The 16,156-nt window shown below is 37.3% G+C and overlaps 2 protein-coding genes and 1 long non-coding RNA gene across 3 annotated transcripts in view; 1 reads left to right on the top strand and 2 right to left on the bottom strand.

Annotated features, from left to right (window-relative positions):
- clcn3 (chloride channel 3) overlaps positions 1-10,288 on the bottom strand; it is a 49,188-nt gene extending 38,900 nt beyond the window's left edge. The window contains 1 exon segment of the mRNA XM_037759618.1: positions 10,154-10,288. The gene's annotated coding sequence lies outside the window, so the exon portion shown is untranslated.
- A 59-nt stretch (positions 10,289-10,347) lies between these two features.
- LOC119482195 lies at positions 10,348-13,833 on the top strand. Its single transcript, XR_005205366.1, has 2 exons — positions 10,348-10,465; positions 13,680-13,833. It is a non-coding gene; the product is annotated as an uncharacterized LOC119482195 (long non-coding RNA).
- On the bottom strand, positions 12,591-15,591 carry nit1 (nitrilase 1). Its single transcript, XM_037759619.1, has 6 exons — positions 15,370-15,591; positions 14,807-15,040; positions 14,131-14,234; positions 13,718-13,854; positions 13,124-13,249; positions 12,591-13,008 (listed from the first exon to the last, which is right to left on the bottom strand). Exons 1-6 carry the CDS (start codon positions 15,456-15,458, stop codon positions 12,742-12,744), a joined length of 957 nt encoding a protein of 318 aa, XP_037615547.1. The 5' UTR covers positions 15,459-15,591; the 3' UTR covers positions 12,591-12,741.
- Between the last annotated feature and the right edge of the window lie 565 nt (positions 15,592-16,156).

Here is a 16,156-nt window from a genome sequence, read left to right as displayed (position 1 = left end):
TGACCAGAGATGCAAGAAGAAGAAGAATCAATAACTCTAGTGTGCTAGAGGGAGGCGAGCAGCTGACATTAAAGTCAATATCTCAGCTATGAAACTGACACTCTTTCCTTTTTTGGTTGCGTCTGGTTGCTATGATACGGAATATCCACAGAACTAAAAAAAGGAAATGAAAGGAAGGATGGAAAGCATATAGCGAGAGAGGACGTATCCGCCGGTCTATGTGTATTCATTTCTCCTCCACTGTTGTCGATCAGCACTCGTAGCCTATATGTAGGATGTGACAGTTGGTCGTTGTGGTATTTGTGAAATTACCCATATATTGCCTTGCTTACAGTATTGCAATATATCGCGATATATCAAATCGTTACCCCCGTTTCATGATACGTATCGTATCTCCAGATTCTTGCCAATACACTGTCAAACTAATTATAAAGAAAATAGAGAGTGTTGGAATATTCCAAGTTACTGTAGCGTAACATAGAGATGGAAAAACGTGAAATATGTCTACAGGAAAACACACAATTCAACATATATGGAGAATAAAGTTTCCAATGATACATTTTATTTATGTTTGAATTGATAACTTCTCTCTAGTAAATCCTATTTTCACTATAATTGGTACCAAAGTATATAGTTCTACTAATTCCAAGGAAATTATTAAGGAAATTATGGACCCGTAAAATAAAGTATTACCTTCCGTTACATAAAATATTAAAATAGCCATGGATTCGGATGTTAAAACTTGTTTTTTAGATGTACAATGGCTGTGGATAAGACTCGTTATTCTTCAAATTAGGGCCGTCACAATATCAGATTTTCACTACACGGTTATCATAGCGTCTTGTCTCTTTTTTAGCAAATTAATTGCACTCAAAATACAAGTGTAGGCAGGTGGAGAGAGAGAGTAACCATAACTGTACAAAAGTGTGATTTATCATACAGGAATTATTTACATGATATCAATATTTCATTTCTTAAACATCACGGTTATCGTCGATATCGGTATATCGCTACGCCCCTAATTCAAATGAATGTTGTTTTGCAGGAAGAACAGTGAAATGAGAGAAGTCTTACTGGCTGACGACATCAGATCATCTTAATTTAAATAATATAAAACCACTGGGTGCTGAAAACTGGTCGCTGTGAATGCTATAAAGTTACATTTAGTCATTAAATCGGGGACTCCCTTAAAATCAGACAGCAATTTGGTAATTCTGCAGATAGCTACTGTGGGAATGAACTTTCTGGCTTTTTTACATTTTGTTTTTTTAATTTGTTTGTTTCCTTCAGATAATAATTGAAGATATTTTTTCAGCAGTGGTGTTATAATGTTCTCTTCGCTGCACAGCCAAGCGGTGTATTTATAGACTGAGGGATTAAAATGACACATGAGCATCCTCCCTACAGTGAGAGGATGAGTATGATAATAAAACTGCTGGACCAAACAGAGCAGAGCAGAGTGGCACCTCACCTGTGCTCAAACCTCGCCCCCCTGTGGAGGAGATGGAAACTACACCACAATCTGTGACCAGAATCTGAGACCACAAACGTGACGGACGTGACCTAAACTGATATTTTAGAAGATAACCTGATGGTGTTTATAGGAATATCAGCCTCGAGGCGTGATGGGTCACAAAGAAATAAAGGAAAAGAGGAGAGAGTTCGGGAGAAAGACAGACATTTAATGTGCCCCGGTGCTGCAGCCCGACTGATCTTCACTAATCCTTCACGGTCCGACAGGCGACGCCGTATTCCTCTATCTCTCTGTGGAAAAAAAGAATCCTAATAGGTTTCTGAGCTCCTTTCATATCGACCTGAATGGATTTGACTTTCTACCTGATCTTGATTTCTCTCTCCTGCTGCGGTGTGTGTTCTGTGGACTTTGAAAGGTGGCATTCCGAAAAGGTCACGATGAAAAGGGAGTGAAGGAAAAGAAAAGGTGGAGTCGGCTCGGTTGATTTAGGACGTGGATTTCTCTAAAAAACGTGAAAAGCGTACAGAAAGTGAACGCCAAGGCAAAAGAAGGTGTATTTTGAGGGTAACATTTTAAAAAGAGTGACTTTGCAGTGAAAGTCACTCTCCTGTAACAAAAATAAAACCCAGACACTTTGTTATGATGGTAACGCCACAACACGGCACAAGCCCATCACGAACAAAAGCCTTCTGCGAGCGCCAACAGTGAAACTGAAGGCCGCTAATCCACTCTGGCACTAACTCTATAATGTGAGGCAGCGAGGGAAGAGAAACTTTCCCCGCGTCCAACAATCGCGCTGATTCACCACGAGACAGGACTTCCCTTTGAGCTATATCGAATCAGCGTGGCCAGGAAATTCAATTCAGCTTGTTTGTGGAGTCAATCAAGGAGGCAGACGTCATCTAGGTGCTTTTTGACCTCTAGTAACAGCGCAGAATCGTCATGATTTGGAGCAAGAATAGCTCTCTTTAAACCATTCTTATTAATCACACCAAATATTCTTTACCTCCTTCATCTATACCAGGGGTCAGCAACCTTTACTATCAAAAGAGCCATTTTAGGCAAAAAATAAAAAATAAAAATCTGTCTGGAGCCGCAAAACATTTGAGCATTGTGAGGAAGGTAATGAAGTTTATAGTGTAATTATATAGTATATAAGTCTAATGCAGTGAGGGCCCAAGTGCAAATGTACTACGGAGTTTTAGGGTCACATTGAGGGAAAAAAACATCTGAGATTTCATGAATGAAGTCATAATATTACGAGAAAAAAAAGTTGTAATATTACGAGAATAAAGTCATAACTTAACGAGAAAAAAAGAAAATGGCACGTAAAATTACTACTTTCTAATATTATGACTTTATTCTCATAATATTATGACTTTATTCTCATAATATTATGACTTTATTCTCATAACATTATGACTTTATTCTCATAACATTATGACTTTATTCTCATAACATTATGACTTTATTCTCATAATATTTTGACTTTATTCTCGTAACATTATGACTTTATTCTCATAATATTATGACTTTATTCTCATAATATTATGACTTTATTCTCGTAACATTATGACTTTATTCTCATAATATTATGACTTTATTCTCATAATATTATGACTTTATTCTCGTAACATTATGACTTTATTCTCATAATATTATGACTTTATTCTCGTAACATTAAGACTTTATTCTCATAACATTATGACTTTATTCTCGTAACATTATGACTTTATTCTCGTAACATTATGACTTTATTCTCGTAACATTATGACTTTATTCTCATAATATTATGACTTTATTCTCATAATATTATGACTTTATTCTCATAACATTATGACTTTATTCTCATAACATTATGACTTTATTCTCATAACATTATGACTTTATTCTCATAACATTATGACTTTATTCTCATAATATTTTGACTTTATTCTCGTAACATGACTTTATTCTCATAATATTATGACTTTATTCTCGTAACATTATGACTTTATTCTCATAATATCATGACTTTATTCTCGTAACATTATGACTTTATTCTCATAACATTATGACTTTATTCTCGTAACATTATGACTTTATTCTCGTAACATTATGACTTTATTCTCGTAACATTATGACTTTATTCTCATAATATTATGACTTTATTCTCATAATATTATGACTTTATTCTCGTAACATTATGACTTTATTCTTGAAATCTCAGATTATTTTTTTTCCCTCAATGTGGCCCTAATACTCCGTCATACCGTCGTACCATAGACCTACAACAATGACAAATAAAAAATGAAAATGTAAACAAAAAACAGTTGTTCATTTCCATTTTTAAGGTCCACAGGGAGCCACTGGAGAGGAGCTAAAGAGACGCAGGTTGCTGACCCCTGATCTATACCTATTTCAACTGATTCAGCATTGCTAACCAGGAGGGGTGGGAATCACAGAATGCATTATTTAGCATTCTTCCCGACAAACTAACCTGACATTGTTGGTACCAATGAATCCCTTAGTTTTTTTTAGTTTCATATGATACCAGTATCTTCACTCTAGACAGTTGTGATATCAAATGAACTGCTGCTTTAATTAGACTTGTCATCTTTCTCCCTATTCCTCTTCGCTGGTGACATTTGAATTGATGGCTATAATTATGACAGTCTGCAGCGTTGCTTGTTCGCGTTTCCTTTCATTCTTCGCAAACAGTAATCAAAACAGTAATTACGCCAGGGAGACTAGAGTGTGTTCATCATCGAGGAGCTTCTATCTCACGAGTCAGATGATTTCATTTTGCCGTTTGAGGACGTGGATGAGCTGAGGAGAGGGAGGAGTGTGTGAGTGTGTGTGTGTGTGTGTGTGTGTGTGTGTGGCGGTCGATAACAGCAGCATAATCACCCGCGAGGGAACAAAACGTTGCTGATGTTACACAACTAGTTGAGCAGCGAGGGCCAGTTATCTTCCTCCAGGCTGGTCACTATGGAGGTGTTGCCCAGGCGACTGTTGCTGGGACGTGACTCAGCGTTTTAACCGACAGGCTCACACCCCCTCCTCCTCCATAGACGAGGGCCAATACGTTGACACGCATGCTTCAAAAAGGAAGCGGGCGATCGATATATGGATCGCTTTGTAGCAAAACATCCAACACAACACGGAGCTTTCACTCCTCACAATTAACAGCATGCGGCACTGACTAACTGCTGTCATGAGAACATAATACACATAATAAATAGGTTATCACTTCATCTATTTATCTTCATTAAATCATTTAGTCCAGTGGTTCATAACCTTTTTTCCTTGAAGCCCCCCCTACTTGTATCTAAGAAAAGCTGAACTGGGTGAGCTGGGTGATTTTAGATCACCCTAACATTATTTTACAAATCCTCAATTTGAATTAATTGATTAAATGAGTTAGTCTTTTTACTATTAATGAACTGTCTTTAATGAATAGAACTCGTCAGTTTTGCCAGCATAAATAAAGTGATGACGTTTTGACAGACTCGCCAAGCGAATGCAGATGCATAATGTGATCTTTTTTGGTTGCGACTTAATTATTTTACTATAATAGCGTTAGAGCGTTATTGTGGTTAAATAAATGTAATTGATGGTGTTGTTAGATTGCTGTTAGACCGCCCTGTTAATAGGTGGTTAATACAGGTGCGGGCCTTCCTTTGTGTGTGTCAAGTGGGAGAGCAAACTGCATTGAGAGCATGTTGTTTTTGAAAGGCTAAACGCCAACAAATATGGATTGAAGCAGAATATTTCTTTAGATTTTGTTATTAGTAGCAAAAAATATCTATCTTTTTAAATAGTTTTATATCCAGACTTTTGTATAAATTATCCACTAAGTGTGTTATTATGATTTTAGTTAGTGCAAATCTAATTTTGACAACCTCAGAGGAGACAAATCCTGGCGCACATCCTGTGATCTTAGCGCCCAGACCCCAGGTTGGAAACCACAGATTTAGTCTACTCTAAGGATGCACCGATACCTGATCAGATATTGGGCCGATACTGACTCAAATAGCTGGATCGGATATCAGTGACAATGGTGGCAATCTACTTAATTCAATTCTATGTTTACATACTATATACATTACTACTGGACTTAGAATTCCTGTTTATGTTTTGACCAATTTGTTGCTAAATTAAAAAAAGGTTTACACCTGAATTGTAATTCCTGTTAGCTTTGAAGAGGTTTTTAAGAGGTTGCTGATGTGTGATTTATTATTTTAATAATAAATAACAATTCATAAAATCTATATCTAAGTATTTATTTGTTACATTTTGTTTCACAAAGTTAAGAAAGCAATGTTTACGTCAAGTCTGATGTTGCCTTACACGTAAAAAAATCATCCCAATCACTTCCACACAGTGAGGCACACAGTTTATTAATTAAACACTGGTATCAGATCGGTACTCGATATCGGCCCATACCCAAATCCCAGGTATCGGGACTGAAAAAGGCGGTCGTCGCAGCCCTAGTCTACAACATGTAAATTGAAAATCATAAAATGCTGCTGTCTCAAGGGGAAATGCAGGCCCGACTGAAGACACAGGAAGCTCCTACTTTTACAAAATGAATGCTGGAAGATGAATAATACATGTCCTATCTGGCCTGCAGCGAAAGTAAAAAGAAATGCAGCCATTCAAGAAATCCTTCAGTGTGTGTGTGTGTGTGTGCTATCAATGAGGCTTTGTCAGCTATCAATTTCATCCAGCCTACGCCAGTATGACAATATTATTTTACTTGGGAGACAGCAATCCTAGAATAAAAAAGAGACTGAGACTAGTGAAGATATCCATTTATGCTGTGATTGTGTGCTACTAATCATTTAAGAAGCCTCACTTTAAAAAAGAAATCTTGTTCTGGAGATGTAAAGTCCAGGCGGATGTTTTCATAAGGAAGTGAAAGTCAAGATTTAGAAAGATTCAGTTATCTTCCAGGTGAACGAGGAACAAAAACAGCAGGTGATCTTACAGACGGGAGGGAGATAAACACGTAAATGAGATGTCTCGACTGTCCCGACTGTGAATGAATCCCTAAGGTCACGCTTAATGAAATGACGGCAAGCACGCCAGACAGACGTAACGCAATAAGGAGCGCTGATTAAACCAACAGCTGTAGCAAATGAAATGAGGAGCGTTGCAGTAATGCCTTTGTTTTGACCCGTCTGTAACCGCCTGGGTGGAAAGAGTGAAAGGCTGCCACGGACTCCTGATTCATAAATCATAAACTGAATACGTGGACAGTGACGGAGTGAGAAGGTAACAGCGGGGAAACATTAACTTGAGTTTATGTTTAACATTAACACTACTTTTAGTGTTAAGGACTACTTGTCGACATGTACAGTGTTGATTGGTGTGAAATGGATTCAAATGAATGTAAAAGTGGATTAACATCATGATCAGGGTCACAACTAATCACACTAACACCAAGGACACCAAGGATTTTAAAATTAATCGTTAGAGTCATGACAAACACTTGCTGGTTCCAGTTTCTAAAATGTGAGTGTTCCTTTCTCTGGTTTATATCATTGTGAAATGACTATCTTTGAGGTTTGGACTGTTGGTCAGACTAAACAAGCAATGTGAGGATGTAACCTGGGCACTCTTTTTTTTCACATTTTATAGATCAAACAACTAAACGATTAATCAAAAATTTAATCAAATGATTAATGAAAATAGTCATAAGCTGCAGCACTAACTGTATAAATCACATTATAATATTAGTAGTTAATGTCAAGGGACTGCAGGATGATGGGAAGTCAACTATCATTTTTTTTCACAAGTTCTTATCAGACCTCAGCCAAAGTAACTTAATAAATAGGGCTGTCCTCAACCAAAGAAATTCTTAGTCGACTAACACTCATACGAATTCGTCAACTAATCGATTAGTTGATTTAATCGACATATCTGTGAAACTGAGTTTCTCCACAAAGAATCACACAAAAGCAGCACTTTAAATCTTTTGTTTATCAGAGATGTGCTCATAGGTTTCTTGGAATTAAGTCATTCAGCATTAAAAAAGCATAAAAAACGACAAAAAAATAATAATAGTTGACTCAGATCAAAACAGCCAATTAGTCGACCAATCAACTAAAAGGGGGGCAGCCCTATTAATACCTAATTGTAGGTTTATTTAATGTAACAAAACCAGAATATCAGTCAAACATCAGGGCTTCAACAAACAGTTGTTTTCATTATTGATTAATCTGCCAAGTATTTTGCAGAGTCTAAAGATGGCTATAAATGCTGTGCTATGTGGCAGTTGTTCATGCTATAAACATGTCCCTATATAAATAGGCTAAACATTAAATAACTACATTTTGTCAATTAACCCACTGGTTCCCAACCTGGGGGTCACCAAAGCTTCACGGGGGGTCGCAAGGCTTTCTTGATTTTAAGGGGTGTAAGACAGCTTTTTAAAAAAAAATATACAGTTGGCCAATATCTCAGTATTTTATTAATTTCTGTGAAGAAAAAAACTAAATGAAATTGTTATTTTAAAGTTTGAGTTATTATTTAAAATATAAACTTGTAAAAAATATAATAGAAAAGGGGTCCCTTAAGAAGAAAGGTTGGGAACCACTGAATTAACCCATTAAGCATTTGGTCTGTGAAATGTTCGATAATTGTGAAAAATGGCCAAATTATAAATTTTATTATATTATATTTAAATTGCTTAATTTGCAAATAAATTCACTGTAACTTCTGCTATTTTTACCTCAAAAATAACTTAAAGATTAACTACATTTTCAAATAAATTGCAGAATCATTTTCTGTTGATCGACCAATTGATTATATCGACTGAACTGATCAAATTAGCTTCAAAGTAAATGCCATTAAACAACATCATGATGGAAACTCATGTTGTGCTATTTTCACTAGGATGTTGGCAGCATCTAGCGGTGAGGTTGCAGATTGCAACCAACTGAAACTCGTGTGCCAAGCGTGTAGGAAAACTACGGTGGCTGACACAAATACGCGGCCCTATCTAGAGCCAGTGTTTGGTTTGTCCATTCTGGGCTACTGTAGAAACATGGCGGCCGGCTCTGTGAAGAGGACCCGCTCCATATGTAGATATAAACGGCTCATTTTTAAGGTAACAAAAACACAATGATTCTTATTTTCAGGTGATTATACACTAAAGAAAACATACTTATTAATATCATATTACATTTCTGCTAATAAATCCCCCTAAATGCTACAAACTATTTCTTTAAAATGCTTAATTTACCCAAGAACAAGTCCAGAACACAAACATGTTTAGTTTATTATCATAGAAGAGTAAGAAAACCAGCAAATATTCACTGTAACCAGTGAATATATGGTATTTTTTTTGCCCCTAAAATAACTTAAAGGGACTGTTTGTAACTTCTTAAATGTTTATATATGCGCGCTCGTGTGTGGCTACACTGTTCAGACTCAGACTCCAACACAAACTACATGGAAGCGCCAAAACTGCAGGTGCGGCCGCGGTCCGAGGACGTGGGGGAGACCGTAACTTTGGTCTCCAGGGCCGGAGTCTCTGCTGTACTCTACTCCGCTGCTCCTCTGCCTGCCTGCCTTCACTCAGCTCGCTCCACCTCACGTGCATGCGCGCACACTACACACTGCAGAAGATTTCGTAGCTCTGAGAATATCTAGTGAACGTACAGTGGACGTTTGTGCAGAAATAAATGCTGCAGCTCCTCCAGACAAACAGAGGTTTTCTGTGTTTTGTAAAGTGACGGGGCTCCGCAGCGAGAAACGTTATCGTCTCCGACCGGGTGCCGGTGTCTTCCCTGTTCGCTCCGACCGCGGTCGGAAGGCTGCAGCAGGAAAAGCCGACACTAGGATCAGCATTGATTCATGGAGAGACCTTCGTCTGGTCAGCTAACATTACTGCCAAGCAGCTGAAATATAGAGTGATATTGTGCTTTTAGCTGACGTGTGTCGCCTCACTGTTTTGAGCGATGCGCGAGCCCGACGCTGACTTTCGTTGATTTAACGGCCACAGGTGTCGCTGTTACAACCAATTTCTGATTCTTACAAACATTCCCTTTAAAAGATGATTCATTTTCAAATAGGTTGCAGGTTCTCTGTTGGAAAGCCTTTTTGTGCTTGTGAGAAAACTTAATAAAAATTGTGTAGAGTTATTTTACACAACAAAACCTCAATATCAGAGAAACACCAGGTAAATATGTGTTATCCAGCCTAACCTTTTACACTATAAATGAGTAAAAGGCTTGTTTTTAAGAGGATGAATTTGCAGACAAGAGGACAAGCCTTCACAAAGCACAAGATTGGTGTGATTTTCAATGCTAGTGATGGAAAAACAACCAGTCAGCATGGTAATACAAATCAGTCCTTTTCCTCTGCATGCTCTCAGCAGTTAGCTGTTCATGCATTAACCATTACATCTGCACTGCACGGTGATAATGTACCAAGAAAAGACAAATAAGCACATGAAGAGGGTGACTGTTTGCATGAAATGTCCCTTAAGCAATGCACACAAAAGGCCTGGCAACACCATCAATTTATCCACAAAATAGATCCACAAGCTAACAGTGAATTCACACACAAACTGCACGACTAGCTGATAGCGGTAGGAAGGATGGATGGATGGCCTTTGGATGGTGAAACACACACATCTCCTTTCTGCAACAAACTAACCGCTAATATAAAATAAAAAGAGCAAGTTACCTTCCTGATGCCTCGATGCCAGCTCGGACACGACGATGCATCCTTTTTTCCCCCTCCTGGAGTTGAAACAATGTTTCCTTTACACCAGTGGATTTCTCCTCATCATGATGGTGTTTTCTTTTTTCAGTCCCATTCCTGTGTCAGTGACGTTCACTTCCTGTTTCCCCCCCCATCCGAGCATCCTAGCATCCTAGCAGCAGCAGCAGCAGCTCCCTCCTCCACCCTCAGTCTCTGTGATGGTAAAACAGGCAGGATGGAGATCAATAATTCATCCACTCACTGCACACTTCAATAGGCTACTCTGTCACAAAGGTATGTACAGCTACAAGCTAAGTATACATTTCTGCAAGCCTATAAGGCAAGGATACTTAATTCTACTTTTCTTTGCTTCTCGATCAAGAGATTAAGTACGCCTAAGCCGAGTATACTTAGACTTTTCTGTATACTTGTATAGTTAGACTTTTCTGAATACTTGTCAGTATGAACCAAGTATACTTAGACTTTTCCGTACACTTGTCAGAATGAGCCAAGTGTTCTTAGACTTTTCTGTATACTTGTCAGTATGAGCCAAGTATACTTAGACTTTTCCGTATACTTGTATAGTTAGACTTTTCTGAATACTTGTCAGTATAAACCAAGTGTACTTAGACTTTTCTATATACTTGTCAGTATGAACAGAGTATACTTAGACTTTTTTGTACACTTGTCAGAATGAGCCAAGTATACTTACTTTTCTGTATACTTGTCAGTATGAGCCAAGTATACTTAGACTTTTCTGTATACTTGTCAGTATAAGCAGAGTATACTTAGATTTGTCTGTATACTTGTCAGTATGAGCCAAGTATACTTAGACTTTTCTGTATACTTGTCAGTATAAGCAGAGTATACTTAGATTTGTCTGTATCCTTGTCAGAATGAGCCAAGTGTACTTAACCTTTTGTGTATACTTGTCAGTATGAACAAAGTATACTTAGGCTTTTCTGTATACTTGTCAGTATAAACCAAGTATACTTAGATTTTTCTGTATACTTTCTGTATATTTTTTCCCCATTTACATGTATGAATATGATATTAACCCATAATGATGGTGTACATTAACATGGGCACCATATTAGAGATTTCATTCAAGACCCTTTCTAAAAGGAGAGTATTACAATTTTTAAATTTAATCAGATATGAAGATTCTGACAAAACTTTATGAATTAACTGAACATGAATAAAAGAATATTCTCAGTCATTCTCAGCTGTTTGATATTAAAAAAGCACAAGGATCAACCTCAAACTGAAGCCTTCTCTATAAGACGTCAGAGGATGGATACATTTTTTATATGAGTTATATACATATGCGTGGTATGTTCATAATTTTCTATTTTTGTTTGTTTCTTCATATTTTAGAAGAAAGTGAACTATTTATTTGTATTGAAAAACAGAAAACAAACCAAGTGAAGGAGATGTTTTTTCAGATGTTTGAGTTTATAATCTTTCAGCAGTAACAGTATTTAATTTAATCACAGAGAAGTTACAGGTGAATTTGTACATATCCATTCAGAACAGATCAATGCATATCAGTAATTTAACCAGAACAGGAATGTTTTACTCACACTACCTCCTGTTTCTATCTACTGTTACTACCCAACAGCACCATCTGTTGACCAGTACGAGTAATATCATTAACACACTCATTTGGTCTGAGCTTTAGTGATGACAAGATGACTCAAAAGTTAAACCAGAAAAACTGAGGAAGCAGTGAAATAAGAAACGGCTGATTTACGCCAATAATAAATTCCAATAATCTGCAGTTCACACTACTTTTGTCTCATCGAGAGCAGAACAAATACTCCATGTTTACACTTCACTGATATTTATTTATTAACAGCTTCATTTCCACCGTTTCTTATTAATAAACAAGCTGAAATTATTTCTCTTTTGATCACTTATTAATCAAATTCCCAACCTTTTTCCTCAGGGGACCCCTTTTCTATCAGTGAGTAAACTGATGACTCCTGACTAAGTTACATATTTTATGGATATTTCATATTATATTTAACAATTTGACAATAACAGTACAGAACAACTGATAAACTCTACAATTAACCCAAATAGTGAACGCAATAACTGCAGGACGTTTGTGTAAAACGAGCAATTTGGATGAATTTTGAACAGATTATTTCTTGTGAATATTGCATCAGAGAGGAGTTTTCCTGTTATTTTTAAGGACTTTTAATACAATTCTCTGTATTGTGTATTTTATTTTATTTTTAACAATCATTCATACTTAATAGGCTTCTCTCTTTTTTGACAAATTCAGTGTTTTCTTCTGTGTGTGTGTGTTCAGGTTTTTACCGTGCTCTTACCCTGTGAGATTTTAAATAATAATCCAAACTTTAAAAACAAATATTTCATTTAGTTTTCATCACAGAAATGAATGAAATTCTGAGATAAAAATCAACAGTATATTTTTCAAAAAGGCCTCGTGACCCCCCGTGAAGCTTTGGTGACCCCTAGTAGGGGTCGGGACCCACAGGTTGGGAACCAGTGAATCAGATCTCTGAAGCAAAAAGAGTTTGAACTTTGCACTTCTCCTGTAGTCAAGTCTTCTCCAGACTGTGATAGAAACCAGTGTCTCTGCGGTGCTGTTGGACCGGCATGTTCCTCCTGGTGCTGCTGACCTTCTCGAGGTCGACCTCCACCAGCACCACGCCTGGCTTCTCCCCTCCGCAGTCGGCCAGCACCTCACCCCACGGGTCCACCGCCAACGCGTGGCCGTACGACGAGCGCTTCTCGTGGTGCCGGCCGACCTGCGCCGCCGCCAGGACGAAACACTGTGTCTCGATTGCCCGTGCACGGAGTAACACCTGGGAAATGTGAAATTTGATTGATTACTCATGCTTGTGATGAAAGGATACATGTAAGAAATAAACCCAAGCAAACACAAACAAGTCTGTTGTCTGTTATCATGACTCATCCCACCTCCCAGTGAGCGGCTCCTGTTGCTACAGTGAAGGCTGATGGGTATGTCAGAATCTCAGCGCCGTGTCTCTGCAGAGCCAACGATAACTCAGGGAATCTCAGATCATAGCAGATGCCCAGGCCAACCTGTAGAAATAAAATACAAATAGTCAAAACAACACAGAACACAAACAGATCTTAACGTTTGAGGAATCCCAATGTGGATCTAAAATACTTTGATTTGATAAGGACAGCTACTTTTGAAGCCAGCTTGCTACCTCAGCACACAGCATTTTATATCTATTTAACCTTGATTCAGTCCTCACCATTGAGTACCTGGTGCTCCTTTGCACATGCAAAGCAAAGAAGCATTTCTGCCTTTTGCATGCAAAAAGCAGACAATAAATTGTTTTCTATTCTATTTGTGCAACACAAATGTACCGTTTCGTTTCTCTAAATTTTAAAAATCTCCTACTCTATCTTACAGAACAAAGACAAACAGTTCAACAAAGGTTTAAATTCCTCAGCTGTTGTAGTTTTCTGTCACCTAATAATAAGAATTTGTGTGCATTTACAGGTCTACTCTGTGATGATTATTATTTCATTAAAGGACACCTTGCCGATGGGAGTTTGGACCGGAGGCACGAGGGAAGGTCCAGGGATGGTGAAGGCACTTTCTTTAAGCGATACGCCTTTTTCTGGCAGTTCCACATCAAACAAATGGGACTTCCTGTATACGGAAATGATGTCACCTGTGGGTGAAATGACACCTGTCATAAGTCTGCTTGATTATGGCAAAAATCATAATCTGGATTATTTTGGTCAATATTGAGATTTGGAAACGTCATGTATTTACTAATTTTTTTTTTTAAATGTGTCTTTTTAAAAGTGTATTTTTGTGAACTTTAAATATAATTCAACTGAAAAACAAATAAAAAATAAATGAATCAGTGAAAAACAAAACATTTAATAAGTTAGTTTGGATCATTTGTGAGAATGTAAAGAGATTGTTCAACGGGCAGCAGTACCTTTATCGTTAATTATGATGTGACTGTTGTAGATTCGTCTGTCAGACTCCCAGTCATGTCCTCGCTCATGAAATCCTCCAAGAGACAGCCACACTTTCAACTTCCTGGAAGAAGGGCAGGTTAAAACACCTTTAGGAACTATAAACAAGTGGCAATCATTCACAATAAAACAGCTGCCTGCTGATGGATTCAGAGTTTTACCAACCAATCTTGATTGTCTACCAAATACATTAATTATTTACACTACGTTATAATAAGCCTACTAAACCCAGACTGGTTCCCTAGCTCCAAATACCACACAAGGTCTCTTTCTTTTATTCGTTTATGGAGCCAACATTGAAATCAAGCAGTTTTAAATAAGGTAATCATAAATCATAAGGTCCTCCTGCATAAATAAAGGACAGCATTGTGTGAGTCTGTTCTTTCTAGTAAATACGAATGTGTTCTTAATTGAATTGCTTGATTAAATAAAACTTAAATAAAATAAAATAAACCATTACATGATAATTCCTTTATTTTATAAAATCAGGTTGTATTTTTCACTTCTCTACATGATAGCGAGCTATGATTCCACGTCACTCGCGATGATATTCATGATTACACAGATATTGGAAATTCAACACAATCAACTGTGTCGATGTTTCCTATGAACAGAAATAAAAGATCAGTTTGTCACCTGGCCAGGTGAGTGTATTGTGAGATTGTGTCTCCTGTCAGGCTCTCAGACAGCGACAGCGTCTCCTCTCGACTGGATCCGATGTAGTCGAACCCCTCTGGCAGGAAGACCATGCTGGCCCCTCGCTCCTTTGCTTCCTCCACCAGATGTTTACAGGCAGAGAAGTTGACCTCTTTGTCTGGGGTGGCTGTCACCTGACACACAGCAGCTACAGGGCGAGATGAAGTCGACATCCTGCACAGAGGAGAGGTTGTTATTATACAACACAGTGCACAGAAGCTGCACAACCATGGTTGACCATTAACTTATAAGCATTAGTTATTCTGTTATATATTTGTTGTAGTATAGTGTACAGCTTTGATGATCTTAGCAGGATATGGAGACATTTAAATAAATCTAATTTAAATGCTGAAATAAGAAATCTACACTCTCTATTCATGCTCTGATTTCCAGTTTAGTCATTTTATGTGCACATATATCAACTTTACTATCCAAACATATTTACATAACACAATATAAATGTAGCTGTTACATAGCTAAACATGTCAGGATAATAAACATACCTGTTTTGCAGCTTGATCTGTTGTCTCTGAGCTGGGAGAGAGGCCAAACACTTTGCAGATGTTCCCAAAATGCACCTGACCGTGAACATTGGTCCAAGTGACCTGGACAGAGTTTCACCTTCCCTGTTTAGTCCATGTTAGTTAGTAACACATTGTGTGTTCAGTGTGTTCAGTGTACAGCAGGAAGGATCAGCCAAGCTGCTCTTATTCTGTTGTTTATCAGAGGATAGAAACCAGCATTACAACTCAACACCTCCACCTGCTGGACAGGGTTTGCTTTTGTCTGACAACATGTTTAACACTAGAGTGTTGAGTGAGATTTACTTTTTTATTGTTTGAAAAAAAAAAAATACTTAGATGATTATCTTGAACAATTTTGTGTTTTTAAGGCTTTGGGGTTGGTAGAGTATTTTTTAAAATTTTAAACTTAGGTTTTCTATTATAAAATGTACTTTTATAGATATAAACTGTTGCCGAAATGACAAAATGCATTATAAAAACCAAACAGCACATTTGTATAGTAGTGAAAAATAAATCCTGCACTTGATATGTTTTCATATATATGTTGTTTTGATCATATAGTTTCTAAATTGGGATGTATCGTTTCAAAAGCCTGCCTATTTTATTCATTCAATCATTTCAAGAGAACTGGTAGGTTAACTGGGGATCAAAACATGATGTGTCTGAATTATCAAACAACAAAATTAAATTATATATATAGATGTAATATTAATTGAGAAAGTTCAATACAGTTGTTACATTGAATATACATGTTCAAGTTTTTTTT

Source organism: Sebastes umbrosus, chromosome 22, assembly GCF_015220745.1.
Source record: "Sebastes umbrosus isolate fSebUmb1 chromosome 22, fSebUmb1.pri, whole genome shotgun sequence".
Lineage (NCBI taxonomy): Eukaryota > Metazoa > Chordata > Actinopteri > Perciformes > Sebastidae > Sebastes > Sebastes umbrosus.
This window is presented reverse-complemented; position numbering and strand designations above follow the sequence as displayed.